Source organism: Phoxinus phoxinus (assembly GCF_949152265.1).
Source record: "Phoxinus phoxinus genome assembly, chromosome: 13".
Classification (NCBI taxonomy): Eukaryota; Metazoa; Chordata; class Actinopteri; order Cypriniformes; family Leuciscidae; genus Phoxinus; species Phoxinus phoxinus.
The window spans coordinates 12619642-12638742 of record NC_136888.1 but is presented as its reverse complement, the minus strand read 5'-3'; the positions used below and the strand labels follow the sequence as shown (position 1 = coordinate 12638742).

General features: G+C 38.4%; 1 protein-coding gene across 1 annotated transcript in view; it reads right to left on the bottom strand.

Moving 5' to 3' along the window:
- kif26ba (kinesin family member 26Ba) overlaps positions 1-19101 on the bottom strand; it is a 98231-nt gene that overhangs the window by 18224 nt on the left and 60906 nt on the right. Inside the window, exons 5-7 of the mRNA XM_079632816.1 lie at positions 12955-13138; positions 1551-1763; positions 215-308 (exon numbers count right to left, since the gene is read on the bottom strand). Of these exons, the coding sequence (XP_079488942.1) occupies positions 215-308; positions 1551-1763; positions 12955-13138 (491 nt within the window). The remainder of the gene's footprint in view (positions 1-214; positions 309-1550; positions 1764-12954; positions 13139-19101) is intronic.

Sequence of the window (19101 nt, the reverse complement as noted above, 5' to 3'; positions counted from 1 at the left end):
CACCGGAGGATGGTTATTTACGGAATATAAAACACATATGAGAGATGGACACATTACAGGATGTATTAAGGCTCTGACGTTCATTACAAAGACAAGAAAGATGTCTGTCTAAAAAGGCACTACAAGATATTAGAAAGGGGCAATGGAAGCACTTTGTGATAGGCTCATATATTAGAGAGATGCTGGTATCATATATATGTAATTTGTCTCTTACCTAGTTTGGAGTGTCCAAAGCAAAATACACAGCCATCTGCTCCATTGACCACAGACTGGATGACTTCAGCCACAGTTCCAGCACAAACCTCTGCCTGCCAGGAAACAGTGCACAGCCAATCAAATTCATGCTCTGCAAAAATAACTCAAATTGCATGGCTTAAAATAAATAAAATAATGGTATTTTTAATGTCTTTTTTCAATTGTTTAAAAAAAAAATGTAAATAAGACAAATTTAATTGAAAAGCAGCATGGCATAAGATATTAGGACTTGTTTTCGAAAATGTACAGTGTATTTGATAAAAGTGTATTTTGTCTTACTGCACTGGCAGATCTATTTTTTGCCTTCTCAATTGAACTATTAGTCACTTTGGATAAAAGTGTCAATGTATATATACTATATATAGTGTAAATGTATAAACAAATAAATGTTCATATTAACGAAAAGTAATTTTAAGAATTTTTAGATATTTTAACTTGACAATAAGGCAAAAAAATACTTGTTATTTTTTTTGGTGTGTGTAAGATATCTTCTAGATAGCAGCAATGACTTTTCTTCATTATTGTGCTATGAGATTAAAGATCTGGGTTGGTAACCTTATAGGTTAAAAATCCCCAGAGGCGTGACATATAAACTGCCATTTTTGTATTTAACCTTAATCACTATTTCACCCTTACATCAATTAAACAGAGTAAAGATTATGCGTATTTGGCGTGCTGTCCGGGGGAGGGCTCCGAGTTCGGAAATTTTGCCCGAACGCAGAGTACTCCCCCGTTGTTGTAAGAGTATTTAGGACTAGAAGTGAGGAGATGGGGTGGTGCAGGGATGCTGTTAAACTGTCAACAAACAGAGGTAAGTTTGCAGTATATATACACCTCTTACCTCGTTGATTGGGTTGATAAACAGGGTGTGGTCCACTCGTGTCTAATTAGGTTTGATTGTCTGAATGTGCTCCACATGTGTTTAATTATCTGAACGTGCTCCTCCCGAACTTTGTTAATAAAACATAATTCAAAATAATGGTTCTAAAAGGGTGTTTTTGCAGCAGTGCCATAGAACAACCATTTTTAGTTCCCTAAAGACCCTTTCAGGGCCCCTTTTCCCACTATAAAGAACCTTCTGTGTAATGGAAATGTTCTATGGATGTTAAAGGTTCTTCATGGAACCACCAATACCAATTAAGAGCCTTTATTTTTAAGACAGGTTTCTCCAGAGGGATTTCCCCTGTATTAAGAACATACTGTTGCTTTGTATAAGGAAGCAATTATTTTGCAATTCTGCCACTAGTGGCTGAAATGACACACTGCATGTTTAATGGTTAGCACCAATCCCTCACCTGAGAGGCATCATGGGAGAAGGCCGCATCAAATGCGAACATCTTTGGAGGAGCCTGGTTGGAGCTGCCGCGTTTCTGAGTTTGATTCTGCTGAGAATTGGCCGCTGGGTCCATGATGGTCACTTGCTTCTTACGAGAATCGACCTTCAGGAAAGAGCTGGACTCTGCCGCGCTGGCGGGCGATGAAGGACAAACGCGTACCATCACTTTAACCTGCACAGAAATACAACAGCATCTGCTCAGTAATGCATATCAGACTGTCATGTTTCAAAGCACCAAACTAACTGCGAATAACAACTCAACCAATGTTTTTGAGAACAAAACATTCTGCTTGAGGGAGAACAAGCTATTTATGTAGGTTTACAGCTCTGTTAAAGGTTTAAAGATTGAGGGAAGTTCGCACCTCATTTCCGAACACTACTCCTATAAGAGCACTTGCTTTTTCAAGTGGTTTTGAACAACTTTTTGTGACTATAAACCCTCAAACTTTAACATACCATTACTCGTGTTTTTGACAGAAGTGTGTGCAGTGTGATACTTAGAGAGTTATTCATAGCTCTTTAATATTTCACAGTCAAATCTGTGGAGACAGCAGGCAAACATTAAACCTCAGTAATGCTACGAAATGCAGTTACACGACTAAGGAAAGGGTACGCCATGTAACTTCACCTGAAGTTTCGTTTAGGAAAATTAAATGTACTCTAAGTTTCTCTAAATTATAGTGAAACTTAGAACCAATGAGAAACCTTTGGTTGAAACCAATGAGAAACCAATTAGAAACCATCGGTTCTCGTTGGAAACCAATGAGAGTGTGCACAGTCTATAAAAAAGCGTTATGTCCAGTGAAATTAGATAGGGGTGAATTCAGGACACTTTTTGCCATTGCAGCCTGGTCTCATTGTTAATACGTAGGTATTAATACATAAATGTTAATATGTATAAATAGGAATACGTATAAATGTGTACGTCGGTAGAGTTGTTCATACGTAAATAAATTAAGTTTTTGTGCTGTCAATACGTAAATGTTTTACAATTATGTTTTTTAAATAAATGTACGTATAGAACTAGACTTTACGTAAAAATACACACGTATTCTCATGAGATCACGTTGGCCATAGAGATGACTGGGAAAATGTGTCGCAATCAACCTGAATTCACCCATATCTGAACGAACGGATTTCACGTCCACCAAATGTTAGATGAATCTAATAGTTGAACATAGTTACTTTTTAACTTGTTCTTTCAGAAAATGTAGTTTAAATTATGTAATGCACCATCTAATATAGTAATGTATGTACCCTTCATGTATCACATACATGTATACAATAAACACCTAATGTCCCGTTTGCAAGTGTGCTCAGTGAAACCACCATTGACTGAATGTAATTACAGATTAGTGGAGTAGAACACACAAGTGATTGTTGGAGGCATGCATAAAGACAGGAGATAAATCTTGGCTTTCTTTCCAACTCGAACTCAGTGACACTGAAAGCCCATCTAAAGTCTAGACACAATGTTATACGTGGACACCAAGACTGCATTTATTTAATCTAAAAACAGTTATATTATGAAACATTTGCACAATTTAAAAAACTGTCTTCTATATAATTTATTTTAAAATGTATTTTTTTCCCTGTGATGTCAAAGCTGAATTTTCAGCATCATTCCTCCAGTCTTCAGTGTCACATGATCCATCAGAAATCATTCTAATGTGCTGATTTGCTGCTTCTTTTGCTGCTTCTAAACATTTCTTATTATTATCAAAGTTGAAAACAATTGTCCAGCTTAACATTTTTTGGACTCTTTGTTAAACAGACCGTTCAAAAGAAGAGCATTCATTTGAAACAGAAATCTTTTGTTATGTCTTTACTGTCACTTTTGATCAATTTAATGCATCCTTGCTTCCTTCTAGACTGAGAAGTTCATTATGAAATGCCTTCAAATAACTGGACTACACATATTCACTATGCTAAACAAACAGCTGACCTATTGAATGCATCATCCCATTTATAAATGCCTCCCAAAGGAAACACTCTCTGGTACTCTATAAACTGTGACTAATACGCTTTCTTTCTGAGCCCTTGCTTGTTATAGAATTGTGGTCATGGAGCAGCCCAAGGGGCAGTTATAACATCTGTCATGCTGTGAAATGTAATTAGTGAAATCAAAGCATTCAAGATTAAATATCAAGTTAAGCACATATTCAAACAACAGATTTTTCTGACCCTAGAACAGTACAGCAGTTCATTTTGTCTACTCAATGCAAAGCCGAATTCAAAGCTGCAGACATAATTACCGTAGAAATCCAATCTCGACGCCATATGGATTAGCAACTGTAATACCATCATCACTACATTGATGGACATTTTGATAACGCAGGAGAAAATTGCCTCTCTAGAGTATCAGAGTCATTCCGGTATATATTTGTTTTAGTATATAGTACTATAGTATATAGTACTATATAGTGTATAATAGTTGATTTTGTATAGAAATTATTAATAATAATACACAAAATAATGTGTATAATTATTTTGCTTTCCACAAATATTTTTATAAATATTTGCATTGAACAAATTTAATGTATATTGATGCAACAAAATAACTTTTTATAAATATGCCTTTTTTAAGGAAAAACAACAAAACGATGCAGATGAGACTTTTGTGACAGAAGCTACGAGTCTACTAATGTGCGATTCTCATGGATTGTCATTTGAATATCATTTATTTATTTTAAACATCCTAAAATTCCATAGTAGGAATAAACTGAAAAAAAATAAGATTCATTTTGACATGCAAAAACACAATACAATTGAAAATACATAAAATTCAGTAATACAATGTACAAAAAATTGACTTTGAAAAAAAAAATTGATGACAAATCCTTGAGTTAAAACTGAAAAGTCTGACTTTTGATTGTAACCTTTGGTATTTTGGCAAATCTCAGCACAGTTAAGATATCTTCTGAAACTTTAATGCCTGCTATTGACTGTGCGATTTCGGCAATCCTATAAAATCATACTGTACGACATGGGTCTAATAAACTTGGGTACATGTATGCAGACTGTACGATGATGACACCTCGGCTATGACGCAAGTTAGTATAGAAAAATAAAATGTCATCAGCATGCGCTAGTATTAAACAGAGCAAGATCAATCGCACTTTAACAGTTGTGGTTTTTATGTGCGCTGAAAAAAAAAGAGAAAGCGAAAGAGGAAAATATGCACTCTAAAAAAATATGGTAAAATATGGACAAACCCAGCCATTGGGTTAAATTTTTACATTCCATTTTTAACCCAACATTTGGGTTTGTCCATATTTTACCCAAAATTGGGTTGAAACAACCCAGCATTTTTTAGAGTGTGGACACGATCATGGCTATTTTGCAAATGGAGCTTGAGGTAAGTAGTTTTAAGTTTTAGCGCCCTGTCAAATTGATCATTACACCTTTTTGATCAATACACCATTTTATGTTTTATTGGCTAGTTGGTATACAGTACGTAGGTCGTAGCAGCAAACACACTGTGAGATGATCATGTTAAATTTCTGACACTGTTAGAAGATTATCGCATGCTATCTTTGGTCGCAATGGCCGTGTTTGAACCTCTCTCACTGTATGACGTAGGACCAACGTTTAGGAGCCACGACCACATAAATTGTCACGATTGGTCATCTTTCTTTGGGAAAAAATCATACAATGTGTATTAGGCATAAAGGAGACACATGAGATTGCTAGGTCATTTCTCCAAAGGAAAAATTGGAGAGGCAAGGAATATTTGCCTTTCCTGGGAACAGACTTCCAGAAATGTCATTACAGTGTGTTAAATATTTCATCCTGGTGTCATTTAATAGCAAAAAGAACCCTGCCTACACTTTTTGCATATTCCACCTGAATTATGCATGAGGTGCATTGTTGAGAACACATCACACAACACTTCTCCACTAACCTGCCGAATATGTGCGCACAAATCAGGACAGCTCTGGGAAAAAAGGAAGAGCTGACCTTTGACGCTGTAATGATACTGTCATTTCATACATTGGCGCCTTTAATCCACCAGAGATGTGGCAGCATTTCTAGCAATGTTGTACACAGTACGACTTATCTATACAAGTTTATAGAGTCTACATTTGAGGTAAAGCTCCTCTCTGAGCCACAGTGATAAGTCTCAACCAATAGCTTCAAACCGGCTCAGATCTAATAATTTTCTGGCAGACAGAATTTAATGAAACCCTATTCTACACCCACAGTCCCTGCGCTACAAAGAGTCGTGTCTTTTTCTGTTCCGCATAACCAATCCTTCCAGGTTTGTTTAGTTACTGTACGTCCAGCATCTCTAAGCCTATTACCACAAATAGAATTTCTTCTGTTTGGTGATTTGCAACCCATTGCATGCATTGAGCCTGTGATTTTCAGAAGCAGGGATAAGATCGCGGTAGGGGGGCTCATTAGCCAGCATATGTGGCGGGATGGCGGCGGAGGAGGTGGTCTCCCTATGAGCTCTCACAGCTTTTGTGGGTGAGAGCAGTTTGGATAGAGCAGCACGACTAATGAAAGGAGATGCTCTATTCTGGGTTATTAAAGGTCCCTAAGAACACAGGGACAGGAGCCAAACCCACATACACACTCAGTGGTGCCCACTAGTTCTCATCATTACATTAAAACATTTAGAATCACATTTATTTTGTATTTTGCATTTTATAATTTTTCTGAAAACTCATACATAATTTGTATAATAGTTGCTTTTGCATATATACAAATTAAAACAATACATATAGGCCTTTTGCATTGCACACAAATTAATTTATGTAAATTCATTCAGACCTCATTTTGTGGCCCAAAAAGTATTAGATATGGCATTAGATGACAAACTACCAAATCAAATTTGCCAGACTCGTTATTGTGGGTTACTATTGCATTAAATATGATACCGTGCACCAAACCAAGGGCAAAAAACACCTTTTTTTAATTGTTCCCATGGTGTGGCACAAGTGCATAAACAAACAAATAACGCAATCAAGTTTATTTGATTCACAAACAAATGACTCTTATGAGCTAGTTCTTTTTAGTGAATCAAAAACATTAGGTGCAACCAGTGTAGTCAGATCGATGAACAAATTATGAATAAAAAGCGTACTGCGCGATCAGAGCAGTCCGATTCACGCACATTAGATTCTTATGAGTCAGATCTTTTTAGTAAATTAAAAATAAAGAGTGAGCCTAGTTCTAATAGACGAGTTACATCTTTGAATCAGTCTGATGAATGCATAGTTGAACTGAATCAGAGCGGTTAATGGGTGCTTTCTCAGTTCTCAAACGGAAGGCTGCATACTGATGAGCCCAGTCCTTGCTTCTATAGAGTTGCTTATTACATTTATTTTGTTTCTATGATATGCTTTATTCCCTGATATTTACAGGAGAGGTTTGAAAAAATGGCACGATGAAATGTCATTTAAACACTTTTCATTTCAACGACTGATGTGATTTACATCATGGCATTTGTAGTATGGACCTGTGGATGCACAGATCTTATCCAGCTTATATGTGCTTGTAGCCGTACAGAAAAAGCAAGTTTCATATTTTATAGTGGGCTGAGATCCCCTCGGATTACTCTATAGAATCAATAAGCCTGAAGTTGATTTGTCCATTACAATAGGTAGATAATAGCAGAATAAGTCTTTATATCACTCTTTAATCTGCTGTCTACCAGGCAGGGTCTACAAAGCTTAATTAAAAAGACATTTCTTCTTAGACATATCTTCTTGCAGTGTAAACTGATGTGTTAAATGATCACAGGCATACCGGGATGAATATTTCAGACTACTGAATTCCCATGTGCTCTGCTCACTCCAATATGCCCGTAGGTGTTTTCTTTAACACCTCAATTTTAGAAAGGGGCTGTTAAAAATTTAATTAGCCACTGAATGTATTTTTTTCCCCCAAAGTCAGATACACTGGCCAGGTGTTTGATGAATCTGCCAAACTCACAGGATTCACTATAAACCTGAATAAGTTGGCAGAGCTCAAAAAAATTGAGGTAATCATTTAAACCAACTTTTTTAAGTTAAGTAAAGTTTAAGTAAGCAGACCTTGCATATTTTTATTTTGTACTCATACATTTTAATGGCTCTTAACTGTTTGAGTAAGCTAAAACATACATTTACAGGTAACTTAAAATTATCATGTAATCTGAACTTAAATATTTTTAGTAGTGGAAACTTGGTTAGATTTAACTAGCTAATTCAATAAATGCTACCTTACTAATTGGTAACACAATTATTTGATAGAATTAGCATAGCATAGCACTTTCTGAATGAGGACAGCAACATGAAACATTTAACATTTATCGGTTCTCAAACTAAACTCAAGCTCAACTCGTCACCATGATGGTAACCAAAAACAATATAATTAACTTGTCTAAACTAGCATATAGCAAAACATTAAACACCACTTAACATTAATCTTGAGAAAAAAAGAAAAGAAAAAAAAAAACATTATATAACACTTAATTTTATCATTTACTCTCCCCTTTGAGTGTCATGGCAAAGCATGCTGGGAAATAGAAATCCCAGTCCAGTTTCAGTTAAATTTAAGTTTGTCTAAATTAAAAGAAACAAGTTCATAAAACTCAAAACAAAGAAACAATTCAGAGTAGCCTACTTAAAATATGCAAGTTTTGTGAACTCAAAAGAAAGAAAGTTCTAAATATTCATATTATTCAACTAATATTCAACCAATGTGTTTTAATTTCAGTTTGCTCTACACAACCCAATTAATTATTTTGAGTGTTAGGGTTTAAACTTTAACATGTTCCTATAAACCACCAAAAACGTTCTAGAGTAGACGGAAGATGGAGAGTCTCAATGATGAAGAAACAGGAGATAGGAAAAGGGAGACTTACAATAGACAGCTTTAGTCTGTTCTATTTGATGGATACACATACAAATTTACTCAGGAGCTCCTGGAAGTGTTTGAAAGTCATCACTAATTGCTTTATCATTATGCAGATAATGGAGATGCCTTTGGTATTTAATCTCATCACATTGTCATAAAACTCACTCTGGGAGCCACATGCCTGATGGTGCAAATCACGATCACTGTGTGAATTGGGGCAAAACTGCTGGGCTGGAAATGAAGGGGAGATGACATCATTCAAACACAAACATTTAGAATGAATTCCTATATTCACATCATCTTAGTAGAATAATGTCACATGTAAATTTGCATGAGTGCAAAGCACATTTTTAGATTTTTTCATTTTAGATTAGTGTTTTTGCTTAATTAGTTCTATTCAGAGCAAATATGAATGATATATCTGTGTCTTTCATCTCTATCTCAAAGTCGATCACTTGTGGGTGTCACAAAAGCAGCAGTATAGAGCAGCTACACCCATCAATATCTTATCTCACAATGTTCTTCTATCCAAAGGCCACTGTTGCAGCCCTGTCCCTTGAGAAAGGTGACATTTCTCTGCTGTAAATGCCAGAATTTGCATTACCCACCACCCTGCTTATGTTCCGGTCGGCTGGAGAATGGTTCATTTTTATTTCGCCAGCACACCGCACAACATGCAGCCTGTGGGTGTTGTTTACAGATGAACTCAAGCTGTTGACAATGCAAGATGACTGTGTGGACACACCAAAAGTTCTCAACAACAACCCGCCTTGTGATTAATTATGCGTCTCTCAAAATCTGCTCACAAAATTCATAATTTTGCTTATCAGAAACATCCACATTCGACAATCCCACAGTCATATGATTGCCTCTGAGAATTTTTTGGGAGGTGCCAGCACTAGATATCGGCACAGACTGAGTCCAAACACAGATAAATGTCCCCCATCCTCTTATGTCTGAGAGGAATGCCAGATATGCTGGTTTCCCTGCGATGCGCTGAAGATCAGGATCAACTTTCACCATGAGGGGCTTCTCCACTGTCAGCGCTCGTACCAATGCATGCGTTTGACAGATTCTTTCCGCGCAAGAGCTTACTAGGGTGGTTTCAAATAGAAAAACAACAAACTGTCAGAGAAATCAGTGATGCGAACAGTGTGCTGACTGAGCATGTAAATTAATAAAGGAAGGCGGTGGTAAAGACAGGACAGAATGACAGGGGGCTGAAGACTTTCCATTATGTTTGGTTGAGGGTACTGAAATTGCTTTTGCACTGTATAATGATGCTGGTTTACTAGTGATTCAACTGAATGGTTTACTGATCTGAAGTGTTCAGATGAGACTAGCAAAATCAGCCAATTGAAACATGGCTGGAAAAAAGAACTCAATGTTGTGACCAGGATGGCCGAGTGGTTAAGGCGTCGGACTTAAAATCCACTGGATAAATGTCCTCGTAGGTTCAGACCCCACTCCTGGTAGATCATTTTGAATTTAAAAATATATTATAGTAATGGTGGTATGTGGTTGCATTTACCAACAAACCAATTTCTCAAAGTGGTTCTGAAGCACCTGTAGAAAGACTAAAGGGGGTTCAAACATTGCAAAGTGACCAGGACCACATGGTCCACCTTAACCTTAACCACCAGGAGTGGTTAAGGCATTGGGCTTGTGGACCAGCCAGGTGAGAAATTATTGGACTCAAGATCCATTGGACAAATGTCCTCGTGGGTTCCGCACTCCTGGTATCATTATGAATTAAAAAAATATATTATAGTAATGCTGCGGTATGTGTTTGCATTTACCAACAAACCAACCAGGATGGCCGAGTGGTTAAGGCGTTGGACTTAAGATCCAATGGACAAATGTCCTCGTGGGTTCGAACCCCACTCCTGGTAGATTGTAAATTTTAAATTACATCATATTAATCCTGCTGTATGTGGTTGTTTTAACAACAAACCAGTTTCTCAAAGTGATTCTGAAGAACAAAGGGATTTTTAGTATTACAAAGACACTTGTGGACCAACCAGGTGAGAAGTTATTGGACTTAAGAGCCAATTGACAAATATCCTCTTGGGTTCAAACCCCACTCCTGGTAAATCATAATGTGGTTGTGTTGCTAACAAACTGGTGTCTTAAAGTGTGACCATCACAAAATGACCAGGATGGCCGAGTGGTTAAGGCGTTGGATTTAAGATCCAATGGATAAATGTCCTCGTGGGTTCGAACCCCACTCCTGGTAAATTACAAATTTTAAATTACATAATAGTAATCCTGCTGTATGTGGCTGCGTTAACAACAAACCTTTCTCAAAGTGATTCTGAAGAACTAAGGGGGTTTTTAGTATTGCAAAGTGACTTGTGGACCAACCAGGTGAGAAGTCAATAAGTCTGCAATAATGTAGAATGTAAGATCAAAGGCCTATGTTCATGAATGTTAAACTGCTCCTCAACTGCATCTCTCCTGAACAGAATACTTTCACCTGTGATCTCTGCATGCATTCTGCAGGCAAAACTCTTTCGCATCCGCCCAATATGTTCTCACATGCTGCCAAAGCACACATCTGATGCTTACATTTCTCAGCCATCTCTGTTTTCTAATGCCTGTGTCAACCAAAGTAAATGAGTTGATCCACAATGATTGTACCTGTGGACATCAGGTGAAATTCTCGTGTTTGTAGTGTTTGAAGAGATATTGAGTTTGGCTTTGAAAATTTAGACTGAAGGCACTTTTACGGTATTTTGTTCAGGTCACAATTTACTGTATCACCATTTTGGCCCAGGTTCAACCTGATATTAAATAAATAGTTCAAACAAAAAGGAAAATATTTGCATTTATTAATATTACAGTTTTTCTCAGTCGCTTTGGTACATTTCTCAGATCAGAATTGAAATTCTCAAAACTACCTGTTCAATCTTCACATCATTGTGTCACTTGTGCACTTCAAAAAAGCAGTTTCTCATTTCTTTCAACAAGTTGCAAATGCTTTGGTACATCCATGCAAATTATTTTCTACATTATCAATTGCTTATGTCATGTTGATCAAAATGGTCTCTGTTGAATAGTCTCACCCCCCACAACATTTAGGCATTAGTTCATAGCAAAGTCTTTACATGCAAAATGGTTGAACAAGTTGAACAACATAATATGTCATAATGTGTCAAGCTAATTTCTATACATTTCCATTAGACTAAATCTGTCCTGAATTGGTAAATTGCTCCCAGGTGAATCTCATAACCCATCAACTGAGTTATCATCGGTCACAGAGCTACAGTTGATGTGCCAGGCCAACGGGGCAGGAACATAACCATGGGTGCTGCTATCTCTGAGAATGGTGTGCTAACGCATATTCCTATTATTGGGCCATACAATACAGAGTGTCTTGTCACATTTTTAGACACTATTTACAGGGATCTCATCCCTGAACAAGAGAGGGGTCAGATCGTTCGAAAGACATTCTGAGATTTTTTGTGACGACAGAGAGTCAGGACCTCGGTTTAACGTTTCATCTGAAGGACGGTGCTCTTTGTCAGTATAGTGTCCTCGTCACTATACTGGGGTGTTAGGACCCACACAGACCACAGGTTGAACGCCCCCTGCTGGCCTCACTAACACCTCTTCCAGCAGCAACCTGGTTTTCCCAGAAGGTCTCTCATCCAAGTACTAACCAGGCTCAGCCCTGCTTAGCTTCAGTGGGCAACCAGTCTTGGGCTACAGGGTGATATGGCTGATGATTGCCATAGTTTACATCAGAACATCTGATGGCACTGACATGTTCATTGACACAGATATTTACTTTTGAGAGATGAATTAAGGATTTTGAGCAAGAGACTGGCTTTTGCAGGTAATCCATGGTGTTTTGATATTTGTACGAATTGTTTTGAGAAATGCTCTTACAGTTTTGCAAATGTCCAAAAATGTACCAAAGTGACTGAGAAAAACTGTAAAATGTGCCTGGTTTGCCTCACTTCTGTTGCTCAATTGATTATGTCCTTGGCGGATTTTTTTTAGTTAAGGGGCTCACCTTGAATGCTTTAAATGCACCTTCACACCATGAACACCCCAGTCCTGCCCATCTCATCAGAACTTAAACAGCAGTTAAGGAGACAAATGAAGGCTGAGTCTGGAAATATTACATCAAATCAACCAGAAGTGACCAGGATGGCTGAGTGGTTAAGGCGTTGGACTAAAGATCCAATGAACAAATGTCCTTGTGGGTTTGAGCCCCACTCCTGGTAGCAGGTTAGCCATTTTAAAACCGGACAATGAAGTGAAAATGTATGGCAAACTATAGTTGGTCCAAAGCATGAGACGTTGATATACAATTGTGAGGCATTGGTAGCCTAATGTTAAAAATTTAAAACAGCAAAAACATGTTTCTCTAAGCACTGATAAGGAGTTGAAATTAATATTTTTATTTTGCAAACGCATTCTGGTGAAAAACACACTTAACCAACAAGAGAAAAGACTAATAAAATAAATAGAGCTAAACCTTTTTGAAATATTATTACAGATCCTACCTTGCCCATGCCGGGAGTGTCTTTGACTTTGTTGACTGCCCGTAAGAGGCAGGGCGGAGCGGGGGGCGGAGACACCTGCAGGATGCCACTGAAGTTGGTGGGAAAGAGGGGTGGATCACATGCCACGGGGGGCGCAGGACGCTGCTTCTTCTTCTTGGAAGACAGATTCAATTTCTGGGCAGCCCTGTGGATAAATAAACAAGCCAAGTTAAAACTAGAGCAGATGTTTATGCATGTACAAACACTGCGATTTCTCGACTGTTTACTTTGATTCCAAGTTTTTGTTTGCTCAAGAAAGTGTTTTGTATTTCAAATAAAATACAGCTTGGAACATTCAGATGTAACAATGCAGACCTAAACTGATTTTGTGAGCAATCAAGCGAAGTGGTACAGTTTATGTTTTTCAGTAAATTTCTAGTGTCCATCTCAAAACACACTGATGAAGATTTGTGAATTGTTAACTGCTCAATACATGCACGTCATGGCTAATCAGAAGAGAAAAGAGACATCTGCAAGGTCTTCAATGCCATTACAACAGCATTTCCAGCATTCTTTTACTGCTGAGTGCTCATGGATAGCATGCGGAATCTAAACTTACTTCCTTAGGAGAGAACAACAGAGAGAGAGAATGAGAGGGGAAAAAAAGTACAGTACAGGAGCGTATTTTTATGTATTCAAATAAACGTTAAGATGGATGGATGGATGGATGGATGGATGGATGGATGGATGGATGGATGGATGGATGGATGGATGGATGGATGGATGGATGGATAGATTATTTGAGTTATTGTAATTTCAGGAAAGAAAAGAAAGAAAAAAACACAGAGCCTAATTGAAATGCGGGTGTCTTGCAGGATGTGGAGCAAAGCTCCCAAATTCGGGAATGGTCTCCTTACTCCTGGTATAGGCAAATGGGATTTTAATTGCTTTAAGTTGTGGATGAGTAAGAAATTTCCAAATTATATCTGTTTTGCCATAAAACTGGCTACCTATTACTAAACCTCAACACTGTGCTTACAAATGGGGTCCAAATTGTAACTCAGTTCTCAGTGCATCAAGAAATCACATGCACAGTGGCAACCAAAGTAAATGAGTTGATCCACAATGATTGTTCCTGTGGACATCAGGTGAAATTCTTGTGTTTGTAGTGTTTGAAGAGATATTGAGATTGGCTTTGACTTGGGAGCGGGAGAAGTGAGGGTCGATTGATTCTAACCGTGGTCTCGCAGCCTGTTAGAGACCGTTTCAATTGGCTCTTAGAAGAGTATCGATCAGTTCAGCATTTTCACCTGACCAAACATATCTGTGCAGAGGCTTATCACAGCGTCATTTAGACTCCCACTGGATCTGGGTTCAGATGGTGGAGGCTGAAATTGCAGTTTACAAAACTGAAATAACTCATGTGGTCAAACATGAAAACACATGAGGGTTTTGCCGCAGGGATGAAGAGAGCGGTGGTCTGAAAATATGGCATGTGAAAAAAATGCAGTTGGGGACCTAAAAAAGGTAAAATATTTCTTGCAGAAATTAACATGTTTTTCAGCCCCTAATGTATTAATTTGTTCCAGGCCAAAAATATCTTGAGAGGCCACGTTTAGGTAAATTATCTCAAGATTTATGTTTGCTTGCCTCTAAAGAATTGATAGATATATAGACAAATGTGTTCCCAACTCCAAATGGTTTAGAGTCTCCTCAGGGTACAAATATTTTCATAATGGGGTTGTAAATTCGCCTTGAAATTCATGCTGGTCCAAGCAGTTTTTTTTCAGCAGGGAAGACAATTAGGCTGGTCTCTTGTGTTTGGGTGCATGTTTTAAAGGTCTTGGTGGTTCGTCTGGCAGTGATGCGTTAATCAACTGTACAGAGCAAGTAAGGTAATAGACATCGCACACAAAACGAAAGGGCAGTTCTACTCCCCAAACTTCAACGCAGACGTCCAAAGGCATTGCACACTCTCTCCCAAAGGATCCAGAAGATGTGTGAGTCTTATTTTCTCAGATTAGCAAAAGGAAAATGCCAGTTTGTTCACTTTGTGTTACAGTACCTTGAGGCACAAACATTCATTTTGAAGTTCTCCACCTTTGCCAAACTGTGCAAATCTATTCAAAGTCAGAGATACAGGCAGAAGAGAAAAATAGCTCACGGAACCGAGATTTAAAGTCTCCCAGCACTAAAATTACTTCACATCATATAAAAAATACACCTTCACCCTCCGGCTATCGTAGAAGAACTTGAGCGCTGGGGTTTGGACCCCTATTTTATAAAGCAAAGAAAATATTTTGCGAACTGATCAAATTTCTGTTGAGAGGAGTGGAGCGAAGTGGTTACTGTAAGGGGAAAAAACGAGGTAAAAATAATAAACATCCTGGCAGATAAGAGATGGTGAAAATATAGCTGGAAGTAATAATAACACTCAGTGTTTGTGTATAAATCAGGTCTGGAGATACAGTTACTGTGCTAGCAATGAAATCATCAGCACTTTGGACGCCAACAGAAAGAGGAAACTTCCTCAGAAATGAGACAAATTATCACCTGGATGCATTGTCAGGGGAATGTTTGTTTGTGTGTAAAACTTGTGTGTAGCCCCTAAAGGGTTGTGACGAAGTACATGGCTGAGCTCCAAGGCGTTGTGTGAAGTGCAAAAAGAGGTAATTATTGTGACACTCATTAATGTCAGGAAAACAGTTTTCTCTCTCACACACACTTTTAATGAACATACTGACCAAAACCTTAATGAGCTGACAAGCAAAGTCTCATAAAGTTTGACGCAAACTGTTGTCTCTGCCATATGCTTCTAATTTGAGCCATCCTGTCCAACATAAATAAACAGTGTACAGTTCGTTGTTACCTGCCTGAGAAAGGCCTGAAGAGAATAGATGGAAATGATTCTTGTTAAAAGCCAAAACACGTAAACGGAGAAATTGGATGAAAATTAAGTGGACACTTTGCTTGAATTGGCTTGAACCGAACGCAGCCGAGATTGTGTTATTTTGCAGAGGCGTTAATGAGATTTCTTTAAATAGCTTCTTAGAGGAACGCTCCAATTTAGGAAACAGACAACATCTCTCCTCATCATCATCATCTCCACTAAAGTACAACATACATACACCTTAAGCCATCTTAACTGGCATATAAGCACATAACGTAATATATAAACACAAAATAAAATGACCTAGCAATTAAATTAAAGCTCAGTCGAAAATATAACTACAATTAACTGAACAAAACACGCTGCCGTGATGCTAGTTGTTTTCAGGGCATTACCATACAGCTGCTGTGGTCTTCTGGTTGTCAGCACGTTACTATGGTGTTGCTGGGGTGTTCTGTGTGGTTACTATAGCATTGCCATATAGTTGCTATGGTCTTCTATGGTGTCCTGGGTGGTTGCCATGGTATTGTCATACAGTTACAAAAGACTACTGGTTGCCACCGTGTTGTTGTGGCATTGCTAGGGTGTTCCGTATAATTGTTATGGTCTTCTGGTTGTCAGCACAGAAGCTATGCTTCTGGGTGGTTGCCAGGGCATTTCCATACAGCTGCCATTGTCTTCTGGTAGTCAGTATGTTGCTATGGTGTTGTTAGTGTGTTCTGGGTGTTTTTCAGGTTATTGCCATACAGCTGCTATGGTCTTCAGGTAGTCAGCACATTGCTATGGTGTTGCTAGAGTGTTCTGGGTGGTTGCCAGAGTATTACCATACAGCTGCTATGGTCTTCTGGTAGTCAGCATATTGATATGGTGTTGCTAGGGTGTTCTGGGTGGTTGTCACGGCATTGCCATACAGCTGCTGTGGTCTTCTGGTTGTCAGCACGTTGATATGGTGTTTTGAGTGGTTGCCAGGGCATTGCTATACAGATGCTATGGTATTCTGGTTGTCAGCATGTTGCTATGGTGTTTTGAGTGGTTGCCAGAGCATTACCATACAGCTGCTATGGTCTTCTGGTTGTCAGCACGTTGCTATGGTGTTGCTATGTTGTTTTGAGTAGTTGCCAGGGCATTTCCATACATCTGCTATGGTCTTCTGGTTGTCAGCATGTTGCTATGGTGTTGCTATGGTGTTTTGAGTGGTTGCCAGGGCATTGCCATACGGCTGCTATGGTCTTCTAGTTGTCCACACGTTGCTATGACATTGCTGAGGTTTTCAGAGTGGTTACCGAGGCATTGCTATGTGGTTGCTAATGTACATTTTACTTAAGTAATGGCTTGCTCACCAAGAATGAAAACTATAACAATAAATATATTAGCGTCCACACAAACGCACAATAACGTTCTGTTTATTATAAGCCACTTTAAATGCTGTTTGATAATTATGAAAGTGATTCCAATAATATAGTTAGAATAATTAGAATAAATATAGTTATAGTTACTGACCTTGGTGTGAACTAAGTCTATTCTTAATCTTAAGTTAACCTTAACCTTGAGTTTCTGAACATAACTCTACTACAGTATATATATAGACTTACCTCAGATACCTTGAGTAGTGCAAACCTGTCTGAAGTAAGTCCTAATAAAACTATACTCCAAACTAGCTCCAAACCAATCTCTTTCAAATTAACTATTTAGCTAGCAATAGCATGCTAAACAACACAACAGCGGATTGAATGCAATGAGATTGTTAAGACAAAAATGTAAGAGATTGTATTATCTGATTGTATTGTATGAGCAAACTGCATAGTAATGCTCACCTTGGCAGACAACACTAGTAGGACATTTTTGTCCAGTGAGGCTAGAGAAAAAGATTACTTGTTTCTCACCTGTCCATCATTTAGGAGGCCGAGGACCCTTAAGTGTCCAGTTCTGTTTTCCTCTTAAACAAGTATCCACGAGATTGAATGTAGAGTTTGGCAGCTCATCATGAATCCATTAGTTCTCCATGTTGTGGTTTATGTGGTTGGTAGATAATGTTAAGCGCCCCTCCTTTAATGTATCCGCAGCAGATCGAAGCGATTCCTCGGCAGCGAGCAGATAGCTTAATTCCCACACCTGAGCACTCCCGACTGCCTACGCTCCGTCTCTCCAATCCCATGTCTCTCTCTCTCTCGTTCATTGCCCTTCTCTTCCTCTCCCTCACACTTCTTTCTCAGTTTCTGTCCTCCATGTCTCTGTTTGGCTTATCCCTCTGATTACATTGACCAGGAAATAATGTCCAGGCTCCAGATGAAGCAAGACCAGCTAAGAACATCCAAACAGGATGCAGGAAAGACACCGACAGGAACAACATCACATTGCCGCCTCTCAGCCCCTGTGCTCAGCTGATAATGTCTTCTATTCAATCTCTGCAACAGTCTTGTTCTCTCTCTCTCTCTCTCTCACTCCCGCTCTGTCTCACTCTCTCCATCTGTAACATACCTCACACTTCTCCAAGGATTTCTTTTCAACACCACAGGCAACAGTAAAGTTGGACCCAGAGCTCAGGCACCTCTGCACTCACTTTCTATACTGTTGCAGAAAATCAGACAGCAGTGGCAGAAAACTAAATGACACCAGAATACGTGCCCAATGTTCTGAGAGGGGATAAATAATGCAGGCAGAATCTGACTGATCATGTTTTAGGCTGCACCGATGAGAATGAGGGCAAGATAATATGTTAAAAGGAGACTCTTAACTCTAAACTTCAATTGAAGCTGAAGACATGAAAACAGCAACAAAAAATTAAAAGGAAAATGAAAAGTGGCAAAAATCAAGACAACATGATTCATTCACTCAACATAATTGTCTTAATTAACACTTTTTTCGTTTTCCAATTCTAATTTGTTAATGTACTGAATGTCTCATTCATTAAATAAATTCTTATCAAGACATGTATGTAGGACTTTAAGAGGTTGGCATTGAAGTCAAGTCGAATCACCTTTATTTAAATAACGCTTTATGCAATACAGATTGTTTCAAAGCAGCTTTTCTAAAAGTAAACAGTGTCATTGTTCAGCTGAAGTCAGTTCAGTGTTGATTTAGTTTTGTTGTACACTTCCTATAACACCCGATGTGCTCGTTACATCATATGAAGAATTAGCCTGGTCCTACCAGACTCTCATACATTTTATTTGTACAGAGAGTCTGGTCACTCTCCATTGACAAGCGTTAACTTCCTTGAAGGCGGGCACTCTGTTGAAGTTTAAAACTATTGGATCTGCCCAGAGCCACTCTGGATC